This window comes from Ursus maritimus, unplaced genomic scaffold (assembly GCF_017311325.1).
Source record: "Ursus maritimus isolate PB19 unplaced genomic scaffold, ASM1731132v1 scaffold_1, whole genome shotgun sequence".
Classification (NCBI taxonomy): Eukaryota; Metazoa; Chordata; class Mammalia; order Carnivora; family Ursidae; genus Ursus; species Ursus maritimus.
In genome coordinates this window covers 9,446,385-9,461,798 of record NW_024423343.1, presented here as the reverse complement: position 1 = coordinate 9,461,798, position 15,414 = coordinate 9,446,385, and the positions used below count along the sequence as shown (strand labels likewise).

At 42.8% G+C, this 15,414-nt stretch overlaps 1 protein-coding gene across 6 annotated transcripts in view; it reads left to right on the top strand.

The window, feature by feature from the left end:
- The window catches only part of FBXO36 (F-box protein 36), an 84,585-nt gene that overhangs the window by 32,225 nt on the left and 36,946 nt on the right, over positions 1-15,414 (top strand). For 4 of the 6 annotated variants that reach the window (XM_008690381.2, XM_008690383.2, XM_008690385.2 and 1 more), the window contains exon 2: positions 12,699-12,814. The exons of 1 other annotated variant lie outside the window; for it this stretch is intronic. In XM_008690381.2, coding sequence (XP_008688603.1) covers positions 12,699-12,814 — 116 coding nt within the window. The remainder of the gene's footprint in view (positions 1-12,698; positions 12,815-15,414) is intronic. One more of the 6 variants, XM_008690382.2, reaches the window with a different exon arrangement.

Below are 15,414 nucleotides of genomic sequence, written 5' to 3'. Positions count from 1 at the left end.
ACTGCTGGTTTAAGCCGTGTCCCCGAAGCAGTGCGGAGCCCTTGTACAGTGGGCTGAAAAGTGATGGGATGAGGAATTCAAGACAATGCATAGACTACACCTGGAAAAGGCTCCTCTGAAGAACAGGAGGTGGGTTGGACAGCAGCCAACTGGAGGAAATTGTACATTACTTTGTCTCCGGAAGAAAGAATCTTAGCATGTAGCTTGAGTGGATGTAGCTTGAGTGGCCCCAGGGGAGTGGATGGGAGCTGTGGGGCCAAGGCCTCACATTAAAATCATGGCCCAAATAAAAAGTCAAGAGCTGAGGCTGCAGCAGAGGGAAGGAGGGGGAAGAGGTAGGGAGTGCTAAATATCAAAAATTCAACCAAGTCAATTTTGAAGATCTAATAGACTTTATTAATCAATTCATGCATCGGGCAGCATCCTGTCTAGCAAGCAGAGATCCAAGGAGCTATACAGCATGGAAGGATTTTACAGGCAGAAATGGGGGGAGACAATTAACAAGAGAAAAGAAAGGTTTATTTCAGGCAAGGTCCCCTTCCTTTAGGGGGGTCTTAGTTGATGATTACCTCATCTTCCTTTGGGGAGGAAGAGGGAGGAGGCCCAGGTGACAGGTTACCTCATTGGTGCTGACCAGAAAATGCCCGACTGGTTAAGACCACACGTTGGGGGGGGGGGGGTCAAACTGCGGTTAGGTTTAGTAGTAAGCTCTGGTTTGGTGACTTGACCGGGCCTAAGAGACTCCACTTTGCACTTGTGGTTTTCTTTTGAACAGGATATAAGGTGAGTTCTGTCAAGGTCAGAAGTCAGGGACTGGAACCAGAAAAATCTAGATTGTGTAGCTTGTCAGATGCTTACGAAAGATTTTTGCTTGATTCCCATGTAACTTACACAGAAAGGACCATGGGATGCTTGGCTAGCTGTTAAACTTAAACCTGAAAATGGAACCTAATGTATGTTGACAAGAACATTTGCCAGTGTTTTGCACTGTGGCCATTAATGTAACTTGGGAAAGAACCTATTTGGGGGCGGGGGGGCTGAGAACTTTTTGAATCAAGTGTGTTTCATTTAAACTTTTTCAAGAAAATTCTTTTTCTGCCCAAGAGAACATTTCATAAATCATTTTAATGGCTGTACCTAATATAAATATTTTTAGGCATTATTTTATTTTAACTTGCACATTTGGAAGGTTACGCTATCACACCAGACTGTAGGCCACACAAAACCTTAAATTTGATTGAGGACTTCTTGAATTTTCTTATCTTGTTTTCCCTTCAAGATCTGCTTTCCTCGCTCAAATCAGCTTCATGCATTGCCTTGGGGGAGTTTCCAAGATCAGGCTTTGAGATGCAAGGCCCTAGGATTTTAAATTTCAAAAGCCCAAACTGGGTGGGGGATGGGCACCCGAAGGTTTTGGCACAGACAGCAGTTAGAATATAAGTGCTCCTTTCTCCATTCTCCAACCGAGAAAACCTCTCAGATGGCAGAGGGAAGCGAGATTCAGAGAGGACGGAAAGAAGAGTTAGATGCTGCTGTTTCACCTGAAGAGAGCCCTGGGCCATTTCCTTCCAAGCTGGTTTGGGGGTGAAGGTCAAAAACCCAGTGCACTCCCCAGGTAGACTGAAGTTCCAGGAGCTGAGCAGACCTTTGCCCTCCTCCTCCCCACCAGGTGAGGAATAGGAGAGGCAGGTGAATAGGAGAGCCAGCTTAGAGGTCTCAAAGGCCTCCCACCCCAGCAGGTAGCCAGAGAAGGTGCTGTCCAGACAGGCCTCTGACAGCCTCCCAGCCACCTTGGTCATAGGGCACCTTCTTCGGCAGGCCACCACTGGGGGGGAAGTGTTGCCACAAGGGGACCAGGAGGAGACTGCTACAGCCCTTACCTGTTTCCTGCGTCATGATAACCCAAAAACAGGTGGGATGGAGGGCATCTCACCTGTTGCTGGCTCTTCAATAGTGGCACCGAGGTCTCACTGCTCCCCAGGAACTGGGGACTCAGCCTCAGTAGAGAGGAGGGAAGTGCCACAGGGACTGAGATTAGGTTTAGGAAACACATTCTCTTGGGGTCGGGATGGACAGAGATGCTTTTCCCTGCTTACTCTGTTCATTTAACCATGTGCATTTATTACCTATTCAGAAATAAAATAATATTCACTTAATATTCACTTAGAGAAAAAATTTTATTTCTTGCGTGTGTGTTTAAGCAAGTGAGGGTCCTATTTACTACATTGTTATAACAATATAGATTCTAAGTAATTAAAGCCATATATTCGTTTTACAAGCCAACATAAATAATTGTTTTATATTACTTTGCATTCATGTTCTGGCTGTACAGATAGGATCTTCTTAAACAAGACTTATCATTTGTTACACTACCGTCTTCCATACACAAACAGTTGGCTGGCTCACTGCTTTCCAAGTAGTAGGGACACAGTAAATATTTATTTGATTGATAAATGTATTGACTCAAGTAAATGGATATGTGACCATCACTACTGACCCTTTGAAGATTTGATTCAAATCATTTTGGAAGTTTGACCCTGTATTGAGGGCAAATTGTTTTCCAGAGAGACTAGGGAACATTTCTTTATCCAGCAAGCCATTTAAATAGCAGACAAATAAGACCTTTTACAGACTGTGATGACACCAAGAAAGTGACTCAAACTAAGTCTGAAGAATGAGTTTTTCAGGAGGACAAGGCAGGGGAGGACACTCGGCACTGCGCTCGCGTGTGCAAATGAATGGCGATAGAATCCAAACATGGCGCGCACGCCTCGCTGTGGTGATGACGAGAAATGATCCTGGACGGGGAGATGGGATGCTGAGCACCCAGAGGCCAATTTCTCATTGCGTTTGCTAGCATCTCCCACGTGGAAGATGCACTGAGCTCCAGACAAGATCTTCCAAGGGGCTGGCTATTACAGAGCATACAGACATGAAAACAAATACATGAGTGCATATCAAAGCACTTGAAGAAAGTGTCTGAAATTGCCTTTTTGCTCTTATTCTCCCTTACAATCTGCAACTTAGTGGAAAGCCTGTTAGATGTAATCCTGGGGTTACGAGATAGGATACAGGTACCATTTGTCTCCAGTGAGCAACTCAGCTTTAGGGTCGGTTGCTAGAAAGGGATTTTGCTTAGCACCTGCTTGTTTGGAAGGGTTACATGGGGCATGTTGGGTGAGAAGCAAAGCAGTTTACTGGCTCTTCTCACCATCTGGCTTCGGAAGGGCTCAGATGACACCTGCTCCAAACACCCTATTTAATATGGAACCCCCAGCCCAGGCTCAGCACTCCCTGTCTGGCTTTCCTAGTTTGTTTTTCTTCAAAGCATTTTTTTTTTTAAGAATTTATTTATTAGAGCATGCGCATGCGAGAGAGAGAGAGAGAGAGAGAGCAAGAGAACACAAGCAGGGGCAGGGTGAAAGGGAGAAGCAGACTCCCTGCTTAGTAGGGAGCCTGACTTGGGGCTCCATCCCAGGACCCTGTCATAACCTGAGCCAAAGGCAGATGCTTAACCGACTGAGCCACCCAGGCGCCCCTCTTCACAGCAATCATCTCACATTCTAACACACTATGAAATATATTTACCTGTTTTGTTTACTGTCCCCGCCACGCAACCCCATGGAAGGCAAACTCCATGGGCACAGGGCTTTGTCAGTGTTGCTAGAACAGTGCGATACCCTATGTGCTTGTGGAATGGGGAGAGAGTGCGTAAGATGCTATGACTTCTCAGTGCATCCATCATACCCCCACCCAAAGTAAGTGAAAAACCCACCCAGTGCCAAATCTTCATTATTTGAGGATTAACAGCATTGGGTTTGTAAACAGCACTGCTTCCCTGGATATTGTGGACAAGGTGAGGTTAAGGCTTTCCATCATTCCAGTGGGGCAACGTGTTGAACAAATTTAGAAGCTTTGGGGTCACATAGACCCAGATTCAAATCCCACTGAGCAGTGAATGAGATAGGGCCAGTTCTTCATCTGTAAAATGTACAACGATGCTAGCCTCCCAGGGTTGTTGTAAAGATTAAATGGGAAAAAGTCCAAAGCACACTGCCCGTGGCACGTGGTAGGCTCCTGAAAACATCTGCTATTGTTTTATCACTATCATCTGAAGAGCTGTACTAGTCCGCTAGGGCTACTGTAACAAAACACCGCACACTGGGCGGCTTAAAACACAGAACCTGTTTTCTCATAGTTTTGGAGGCTAGAAGTCCACGATCGAGGTATTGGCAGGTTTGTGTCTCGTGAGGCCTCTCTCCGGCCTTGCACATGGCCGCCTTCTCACTGGGGCCTCACGTGGTCTTTCCTCTGAAAACGTGCGTCCCATTGTCTTTTCCTCCTTTTATTAAGGACATCAGTCAGACTGGACCCACCCTTATGACCTCATTTACCTGTTTAACCTTTACCTGTTCAAAGGCCCTGTCCCCAGGTGAGGGCTTCAGCATAGGAATTTTGAAGGGACACAATTCAGTCCATAACAGAAGGTGAGGAAGGTTTTGACGACGTACGTCCAACTTTGATTTACTGGATAATTTAGTTATCTTTAATTCCCAGAAACAGAGGGACTTTGGTGGCTAGGTTTTGACTAGCAGATGGGCGCTGAGAAGGGACGAGATGGAAGTATTCAGTGGCAGGTGTTTATTTTACACACAAGAAGGAAGGAAACCACAGGGAGGAGGAAAACATGACATGTGCAGAGAGCCTGAAGACTCCTTCCTGAGTGTCTGGACTCTACCTGAGGACGTGTTTGAAGGAGCAGTAATACGGAATGGGTGAGTCACCAGAGGAGAGAGAACTAGCAGCGGCTGTTGAGACAAAACTGAGAGAGAGAGAGAGAAGGCGACCGTATTTCTGCTCGCAAATGTTTGCCTCGTCAAGAGAGAAACTGTCCGTTTCTCCACCGGTTGGGTCTACGTTCCCTCCTTCCCTGCAGGGAATTAGGCACATGCAGACATGCCTCTAACCAGACCCCCAAGAAAGTTGGGGAAATTTTTAAAAACAAATTTTCTACCAGCAGATTACTATTTTGGTACCAGAAGCAAAAGCAAAGACACCTTCGAGCTGTAAACAGCAAGAAGGCGGCTGCAAGCTGGAGGCACGTACACCCCGAGATGGGATTCGTGAACTGGAGCCGTAGACACCTGGGCCTTCTACCTGCTTGGTCACTGTTTCTGCCCTTATTTGGGAAGGCTTTGGAGAGAGGATTCCAGATTGTATTATTTTTCCTGGGCATTGTTCCAGAAGATAATATTGTACTAATACAAAAACAAAAACAAAAATTCTAAAAAGCAATTGCATCTGTGTTTAGAGGGTTTTTTGTTTTTTGGTTTGGTTTGATCTTACTGTTTATAGAGTACTTTGAATTTCTTTTTTTTAGAGATTTTATTTATTTGTCAGAGAAAGAGGCAGGGAGCAGCAGAGGCAGACAGAGAAGCAGGCTCCCCCTGAGAAGGGAGCCCAGTGCAGGACTTGATCCCAGGACCCTGGGATCATGACCTGAGCTGAAGGCAGACCCTTCACCGACTGAGCCACCCAGGCGTCTCGAATACTTTGAATTTCTCGTGAGATTTTCTGCACGCCCGTCTGGCAGACATATTTCGTGTTTTGGGATCAGGCCTCTGCAGAGTGCGTGCTGGAACCGACTGGTGTAGCCCTCACTCACACTGTCTCTCTGCTCTTGGGGAGGAGCCTGCCATCTCCAGCCTGAGGACGCTGTGGCTTTGACCAAGCTCTTCGACTAGAGCTGCAAGAGCGATCTGTGCTGCTTCTAAACCTAGGGAACTGCATCCGTATTTTTGACCTCTTACGTAAATAAATTCCAGCGATAATTTGATAGAACAGGAAAGTCAAAACCTATGTGGTGCTCTGCTAAGCACATTTATATGTATCATTTCATTTTAATCCTCCCAGAAGATGTGACTGATATGAGCGAGCAGGCAGAGATTATGAGATGGGCCCAAGGTCGCCCAGATACTAAGTCCTAGCACGGGAATGTCCCTCTGGGTTCAAAACAACTGCTTGGACACCCTTGACATTGTGCCTTCACATTGTAGGAACACAGACAGTGACATCCCACCCACTTTGGTGTGACCTATGTTTAATCCTCTTATTGACAATATGACTTTTTTCTCCTGAATCGTAAGGACTCATGTGGGATTTTGCCTGTTTTCCATTTTTTAAAAAAATAATTATTTTTTCTTTTGGGGGGTAGGGGAGGAGCTGGGAAAGGGAGACAATCTTAAGCAGGCTCCAGGGCCAGCGCGGAGCCCGATGCCTGGCTCAATCCCACGACCCCGAGATCATGACTGAGCTGAAATCAAGAGCTGGATGCTGAACTGATTGAGGCAGCTGGCGTCCTGCCCATTTTCTTTTGCAAAATACTTTTTTTTTTTAAGATTTTATTTTGGGGCGCCTGGGTGGCTCAGTCAGTTAAGCGTTTGCCTTTGGCTCAGGTCATGATTCCAGGGTCCTGGGATCGAGCCCTACGTTGGGCTCTCTGCTCAGCAGGGAGCCTGCTTCCCTCCCTCCCTCTGCCTGCTGCTCCCCCTGCTTGTGTTCCCTCTCTCTCTGTGTGTCAAATAAATAAAATCTTTTTTTTTAAAGATTTTATTTATTTATTTATTTATTTGACACAGAGAGAGAACACCAGTAGGCAGAGCAGTAATCAGAGGGAGAGGGAGAAGCAGGCTCCCCACTAAGCAGGGAGCCAGATGTGGGGCTCTATCCCAGGACCCTGGGATCATGACCTGAGCCAAAGGCAGACTCTCTTAAGCAACTGAGCCACCCAGATGCCCCTCTTTTGCAAAGATTCTTATCATTAGTATGTGTGGTTTTCTTACATATCCTCCTTGTGCAAAATCTTGTGCAAGTTTTGCTTTCAGAAAATCTAATGTGATATGTATTCTGTCTGGTGTATAAACACCCAGGTCTTTATTCAAGGTAAGGAGAAAATTACAGTCATTGTGAATTCTGTCGGACCTCCAATTTGCTTTTCTGTAGTAGAATGTTTTTCTATAAAGAATGCTGCTTAAAGTTGCACTTCTGGATCTCAAAACCAAGTTGCGGAAGCAAAACTAAAAGCTACAACCTCTGTAGTGAATCATCGAGTTAAAATAACAGCTTCTGATCAGTCAGAATCTGGAATTCTGATTCCAAGATTTCAGCAAGAGAATAGGATGGTATTAAAACCATGTATAATTAAAGAACAAACAAACTCTTGAACTCAGAGCACATACAGGTGGTGGCGGAGGGGAGCAAGGTGGAGGGGTGAGTGAAATAGGTGAAGGGGATTAAGAGGTACAAACTTCCGGTATTAAAATAAATGAATCACAGAGATGAAAAAGTACAGCATATGGTATATAGTCAATAATATTGGAATAACGTTGTATGATGACAGATGGTAACTCATTTGGTGAGCGTTGCATGTTTAAAATGGCACTATGTTGTGCACCTGAAACTAATAAAATATTATGTCATCTACCCTTCAATAATAAATAATAAAAAAAGCATGTATAATCATACTGAGTGTGTACTATCCCTGGTTCCTGTACCATTTTCTAAAATGAAAATGGTATTTTTTATTACTCTTAAAGTAATACATTTCACAATATTACTATTTGCATTTATTATATTAATTTATCTAGATTTTATTTTGAATGTAGTTGGAGGTAGGGGTTTAAATTTATTTCTTCTGGGGGCATCTGGGTGGCTCAGTCGGTTAAGTGGCTGCCTTCAGCTCAGGTCATGATCTGGGGTCCTGGGATTGAGCGTCACATCAGGCTCCCTGCACAGCAGGGAGTCTGCTTCTCCCTCTGCCCCCACCACCACCTCCACTCATGCTTGCTCTCTCTCTCTCTCTCTCTCTCTCTGAAATAAATAAAATCTTTAAAAAATATAAAATAAAATAAATTTCTTTTTTTAGATGGATGGCTTATCATGTCAACACTTTTTTTTTTTTTTTAATTTTAGAGAGAACACATGCATGCTGGGGAGGGGGTGGAGGGGCAAAGGGAGAGGGAGAGAGAATCTTAAGCAGGCTCCGTGGGCAGCACAGAGTCGGATACAGCTAGATCTCAACCCTCCTAACCTGAAATCATGACCTGAGCTGAAATCAAGAGATGGATGCTTAACCGACTGAGCCACCCAAACACCCCATGTCAACATTATTTATTAAATAAATCATCCTGGGACGCCTGGGTGGCTCAGTCTGCCTAAGCGTCTGCCTTAGGCTCAGGCCATGATCTCAGGGTCCTGGGATCCAGCCCCACATCGGGGTCCCTGCTCAGTGGGGAGCCTGCTTCTCCCTCTCCCTCTACCACTCCCCCTGCTTGTTTTTTTCTCTCTCTGTCAAATAAATAAATAAATCTTTAAAAATAAATAAATAAATCATCCTTCTCTTCCTCTTTGTAATTTTAGAAATTGTGCTAGGTTTCCCTCCATAGCTTTTGTACCACAATGAGAGGACCTGTTTCCCCACATTCTTGCTAACAGAGGGCATTTTCAGTCTTTTGGACGTTGCCAGTCTGGATAGATGAGAAATGATATCTCAGTGTGATTTTAATATGCTTTTCTGTTATTGTGAGTGAAACGGAGCATCTTTTCATATGTTTCTGGGCTGCATAAATATTATTTCCTGTGAACTTTGTTTTCATGTCTTTTGCTCACTTTAAAAATTAATTTGTTGGCCTTTTCTCTAGTTCTACGAATTCTTTAGGGAGATTAGCCTGTTGTCATGATCTTAATTGCAGACGTTCTTTCCAGAGAATAATTTTTCTTTTGACTTTGTCTGATATGTTTTTTGAAAAAACAGGCTTATTATGGGGCGACTGGTTGGCTCAATTGGGAGAACATTCGACTCTTGATCTTGGGGTTGGGAGTTTGAGCCTCACATTGGGTGTAGAGATTACTAAAAAAATAAATAACCTTTTAAAAAGTCAAGATTCTCACAGTATCCTTTCATCATCCTTTTTAGGTGATTTTTGACAAATGAAATACCAGTGCCGTAGTGAAGAGAGAGACTATTTCTGTAGACGCAAGATTTCCCTCATGCCCCTTTGTGGTCATTCCCCTCTCCCTCCCCCACCCCTTTGGTACCACTCACCTGATTTCTGTTTTGCCTTCTCCAGTGCATCCTAAATGGGATCTTACAGTCTGTAGCCTTTTGTATCCAGCTTCTGTTACTGAGCATAATTCTTTTGAGAGTCAACCATGTGATGGCATGTATCAGCACGTCCTTTTACTGCTGAGTAATATTTTGTCATATGGATGTATTTCTCTGTCTACCAATTGATGGGTCTTTCGGTTGTTTTCAACCCAGAGCTGTTAACGAATAAAGTTGCTTTAAACATTATCACGTTTCCAAGTTTTTTATATTTACATAGTCGAATTTATCAGTCCTTTTTCTTATGGCTTTTGGATTTTGAAGCATAGAAAGATAATAAAGGAATTCACCATTTTTTCCTTCTAGGACTTTGTATGGTGTCATTTTTTACATGCAGATATTTGATCTGTTTGGAGTTTATTCTGGTGTGAGGCATAAATCATTTTTTTTCCAAATGGCTAAGTTGTCCCCAAATACCTAAATCAATCTTTTTTAATCTGATTTAGGAAACTATTTTATAATTATTTGTAATTTATAATTTATGATTTAATACAAATATTTTTATTTATTAAAGTTATTTGTGCTTATCACTGCTATTCAATTAAAGTTAAAAATTAAAAACCTGTTTTTCTTTAAAGTTTATTTATAATCCCTATACCTAATGTGGGGCTTGAACTCAGAATCCTGAGATCAGGAGTCCCACGTGCCACTGCTCCATTGACTGAGCCAGCCAAGCCCCTCTAAAACCTATTTTTCTTTAAACATTCAAATACAAACCTAATAAATTCAATTGTAAATCAAGTAATTTTGAATGACAATTCAAAACACACAGTTTCATTATCCTTTGATGAATGTTTAATGAACTTATTACAGTTAACAAATTATAATCCTTTGAACTTTTAAACACTGTTTACAAACTTAATCAGATTATATAAGAAATTACTAATTAAAGCTATAGATTTTTTTAATTGAAGCAAACCTTTATTATTTTTTTTTAAAGATTTATTTATTTGATAGAACACAAGCAGGGGGGAGCGGCAGGCAGAGGGAGAGGGAGAAGCAGACTCCCTGCTGACCAGGGAGCCCGACATGGGGCTCAATCCCAGGACCCTGAGATCATTACCTGAGCTGAAGGCAGACACTTAACCGACTGAGCCACCCAGGTGCCCCTGGAACTCATAAATTTAACAAGTTAAATTCTCTTAAATGTAAGTACTATTTACAAACTTAATTAAATCTTCTTAAACACTTCAATCTATTACCACAAATTTAATGTATTTGATTTTCTCAAGCATTTCTAAAATCTAAAGAGACAGAATTACAAATCTAACAAAATCCAACCAAGTGTGTGCAAAACTGTAATGAAACAAATGTAAAAATGTAGATCAAATTCTTTTAAGTATCTTAAAATCATTATAAATGTAACAGATACTTCTGAGTTTAAATATTGACTATCAACTCACTCGTTTACATTATCCTATGTGTTTAAGTTAAACTGAGAAATATAGTGTCTCAGATTCTCTATGGTGGCATTTTAAACATCTTAAGAATACACAAAGTACAGCTTCTAGTTAAAGAACTATTATATACCTTCCTTCCCTCTGGCAACACCACTAAAATGACAATTACAGGGTTTTTCTAAAGCATAACCCACGAAGACAAAGAGAATAGGAAAGGCAACAATTTTGCAAGCTAGAAGGCAGATGACCTCCTGGTAGCTGATTCACCAGCCCTGGGAAAGCCGAAATCTAAGCCAGTGATGGGCAAGGCAAGAAGCGATCAGATTTGTGCCCCAGAAACTAGAGCATCGAGGCTCAAGAATGGGTTCTTTTGAAAGCAAGGGTAAAGAAGGACCTGAAAACAATAGGAATGATCAAAATTCTGTTTGAGATGTGGTTAGAACCACCTTCCTCATCTCCTCCCCTCCTCTGCACAACCAGCAACAGTTTTGCTTCACCCTCCAGAAGGCTGGAAGTGTGGTCTCTGGAGGGGGTAAGGAGGGATAGTATGGCCTCAGGACCCCAGGCCACTGGGACAGAAGGACTCAGTGTTGAACATGGCAAGAGATGAAAGGAAAATCCACACCCTGATTTAGGAGACTCACTCTGACTCTCCCGAGGCTCCCAGGATGCCGTAAGGCAGCCAGCCTCATGCCCTCTAGGCAGAGAGCTGGAAGATTCTTCTCTGGAGAATGAGACCAGGCCAAGTGAAGAGATCAAAAGATATTCATACTTACGATCCTCCAACCAAAGAGCCCCAGCGGATCACCCTGTAATGAGGTCCTTCTCTGGACAAGCCCTGGTCACATGCCAGAACTTCCAATCAGCTTCCTTGCACTGCACTCCTGAATACACATGGACAGCTAAGAGTTATCAGGCTTTTGAGGAAAGGCAAAACAAATCATCAGGGCCACCACCACCAATAAAATCCAGGAAATACAATTTTGGAGAAAATAAAGACAATGCACACAGACAGAACAAAATCTTCATCAGTAATAACCTCAGCGGGATTAGAAGAGGTATTGTAGCCATGAAACAAGAATAGCACACCATTAAAAAACTTCAGAAAATTAACAAGAACTTTTAGAAAATGAAAAACATGGTAGGAAAAATGAAAAACTCAACAGAAGGGCTGGAAGATAAAATTGAGAAATTCTCCTACGAAAAAAGAACCAAAGGCAAGAGATGGAAACTAGGGAAAAAATAAAATAGAAGAATTAGACCAGGACATCCAATAGCTGGGGAAAGAAAAGGAATTCCAGAAAAAAAAATTATGCAAGAAAATGTCCTAGACGTGAGGTATCCCCATATTAAAAGCTCTTACCAAGTGCCCTACACAATGAATGACGAAAGATTCCTATCAGGTGTCTCAAGCAAGGTTCACTGAGGAGGCAGAAACCATACTGCCATTTTACCAGGGGCAGTTTATCGTAAACAATTGTTAACAAATAGAGGATGGGTGACAACGTATAAGGAGTACAAGAGGACAAAAACCAGAACACAAACATTTACGGAAACTTTATTCATAAGAGCCAGAACCTGAAAACAACTCCAAAGCCCAGGCACCAAAGCAGCAGCTTGGAAGAAAATCCAGAAGCTATGAGAGAGCAGGGGTGAATCTGAGATGTTTACAGCATTCTCCAAGTAGAAATCAAAAGGAGGCTAGCTCTACATAACCCCAAAGCCAGCTTAAGAGTTTAGTACTTTAGGGGCGCCCGTGCGGTTCAGTCCGTTAAGCATCTGCCTGCAGATCAGGTGGTGAGGACCCTGGGACCGAGCCCTGTGTTAGGCTCCCTGCTCCGCGGGAAGCCTGCTTCTCCCTTTCCCTCTGCCATTCCCCGTGCTTGTGGTCTCACCCTCTTTCTGTCAAATAAATAAAATCTTAAAAAAAATAATTGTGCATCATTTTTTTGCCAGTGTTATTTCTTTCTACGTGGCACATAAAATAATGCTGTGACATGTATTAGATAATGTATTAGATCTGATGAAATATGGTGCTATTTCACATGAACACATCCAAAGAAAAAGAGGTTCCCAACACAGGGACAGTGCTCAAGCTCCTCCTCTCCACAACTTACTGCTTCTGTCTCCTCCAGGTGTCTGCTATCATCTCAACCTGGCTCCCCTCCTAGTGACAAAATGGCTCCAGCAGCTCCAGCAATCACATCAAAGCACAATGGTCAGTGCCCAAAAAGGGGCTCTGTTTCTCTTTGTAAGTAATAACATCTTCCCAAAGCTTCTACAGCCTTCTCCTCGTGTCTCATTAGCCAAAATTTTATCACATGCCCATGCCATACCAATCACTGACAGGGGGGAGAAACTACCAAGAATGACTTAGACCAATCATGTCCTGCCTCCTGGAGCTAGAGATGAGGCCTGCACTCTGTGCATAAGCTATGTAGAAGAGAGAGACTGCTGGACAAATTGGGCTCGACAAGGAAAGGCAAGTGGTGGCAGCCAACAGTGTCTGCCTCAATTCCTAATCACATCCATTGTGTTTGGAATTTACTAATTTGACTCCCCAAGGGCAACTGCACTTCTGAATTCTTAAAGAAATATTTCAATGCAGTCAGCTCTTCCTTATTATAAATTTCAGTTTATTCCGTTCTCATCTTAGCCTCAGACTCATCTTATCCATTATTAGTAATGTTGCTGTTGGGGCGCCTGGGTGGCTCAGTCAGTTAAGCATCCAATTCTCGATTTCGCCTCAGGTCATGATCTTAGGGTTGTGAGATCGAGCTCCACGTTGGACTCTGCGCCGGGCATGGAGCCTGCGTAAGATTCTCTCTCTCCCTCTGCCCCTTCCTCCCTCTCTCTCTAAATACTACTACTACTAATAATGATAATATTAATAATAATGTTGCTTTTATTCCTAATGTATAAAAATTACTACCATTCCAGAGTGAAATTTTGGATAGTTGAAAATCCAAGTTTTGCTGTATTTAGACAAATTGAACCAAACACAGACACAGAGAGGAGCACATATTTGATGTTTTAAATTTGCACCGAAACCATCATAACTGTTGTCTAGTTTAAATAAGGTGAAACTAATTATCTTCATAATTCATTCAAAAAATAACATCTTTCTGCCTTTTGGAAAACTAGTGCTTTGTGAGCTTTGAGTAATATTGAAAGGTAAAGTTACATGCGGAGTTTACCTTGCAGTCCTCACTTCTCCATTTCTCAGAGGGCTGTTCAGATAACAAAATCCTTCTTCCCCTAATAACAGATCTGATTCTACAAACTCTCCAGGACACAGTATCTCAACCCCACTCTGTGAAATCCCCTAATTATATATGATTTCCAAAGCAGGGAGAAATTTGATCTGATAGAGTAACAGTAGTCTGCAAGAGAAAGCAGAAACAGTCCTGTGCTAACCTACAAACCTTCTTCCTAGGCAGACGCTTAGAAAGATTTGGAATCCCCCATTGAGTGTGTGCTATCTGGCAAGTCATTCCGACGTCCCTGAGCAACTTTGTTTTTTACCTGGACAGATGATAGATGACTCTCCTTAATTATATTGTTGAGGAAATACAGCAAAGAGCATGCAATTCTTAATGATTTTTTTAAAGATTTTCTTTATTAATTTGATAGAGAGCACAAGCAGGGGGAGCAGTAGAGGCAGAGCGAGAAGCAGGATCCCTGCTGAGCAGGGAACGCGATGCAGGGCTCCATCCCAGGACTCTGGGATCATGACCTGAGCCGAAGGCAGAGGCCTAACCTACTGAGCCACCCAGGCCCCCTCTTAATGATTACTGATGATTAAAAAAATCAAACACCAGGTCAGAGTGAAAAGCCGAAATAAATGTCTTTGAAGAATATAATCAAGATTACGATCAAGAACCAAATATTGTTAGAGAGTCGATGAGAAAAGAGCTATTTGGTATTTGGGGCTGAGTTGGCTGTTACGGATGTGAAGGACTGGTCAGCAGGTGAACAAGAGGGGAAGGGAGAAAGAAAGAGGCAAGGACCTCACTCTTTGGGGTACGCTCCATATCCGGCATCGGGCTGGGTGCTCTGGAATTATCTCATGTCATCATCCACGAGTCAGTGAGGGGCCATCATCATTATTTCCATTTTGGAGATGAAACCAAGGCCAAAAGAGAAGACATTTGCCCAATAAGGTAAAAGACAGCGAACAGGGTTTAAACCCAGACCTGTCTAATCACAGACTCTCTCTGCTTTTTGTCCCAGCGGCAGGATTTTTCAGCTAGGGCAGTGGTGGGATTAGCACAATTTTTTTCCTAAGTGTCCCCTCAAGGGCTGCCTAGTGAGTTGCTGGCCGAGTGGGGGAAAGTACCTAACATTTAGGGATCTTCGCCAGGTGAACAAGAAATGCCTCATCATCTTGCCTTTGTAAGTGGTGAAGAAGAGATTTTAGGGGATTAATGAGAAACCTTTGACCTCTCTTTTAAAAGTAAGCTCAGGGGCGCCTGGGTGGCGCAGTCGTTAAGCGTCTGCCTTGGGCTCAGGGCGTGATCCCGGCGTTATGGGATCGAGCCCCACATCAGGCTCCTCCGCTATGAGCCTGCTTCTTCCTCTCCCACTCCCCCTGCTTGTGTTCCCTCTCTCGCTGGCTGTCTCTATCTCTGTCAAATAAATAAATAAAATCTTTAAAAATAAATAAATAAATAAATAAATAAAAGTAAGCTCAATTTCCAAGTTTATTACAAAGATTTACTGGAAATATATAAGAAACCCAAAAATACGCTGAATATAAGTAAAAATTTTAAAGAATTCTACCAATGGTCGCATGATTTCTACTAAGATACCAAATAATGGTGTATATCTTCTAACAAGGCTCACTGCGCA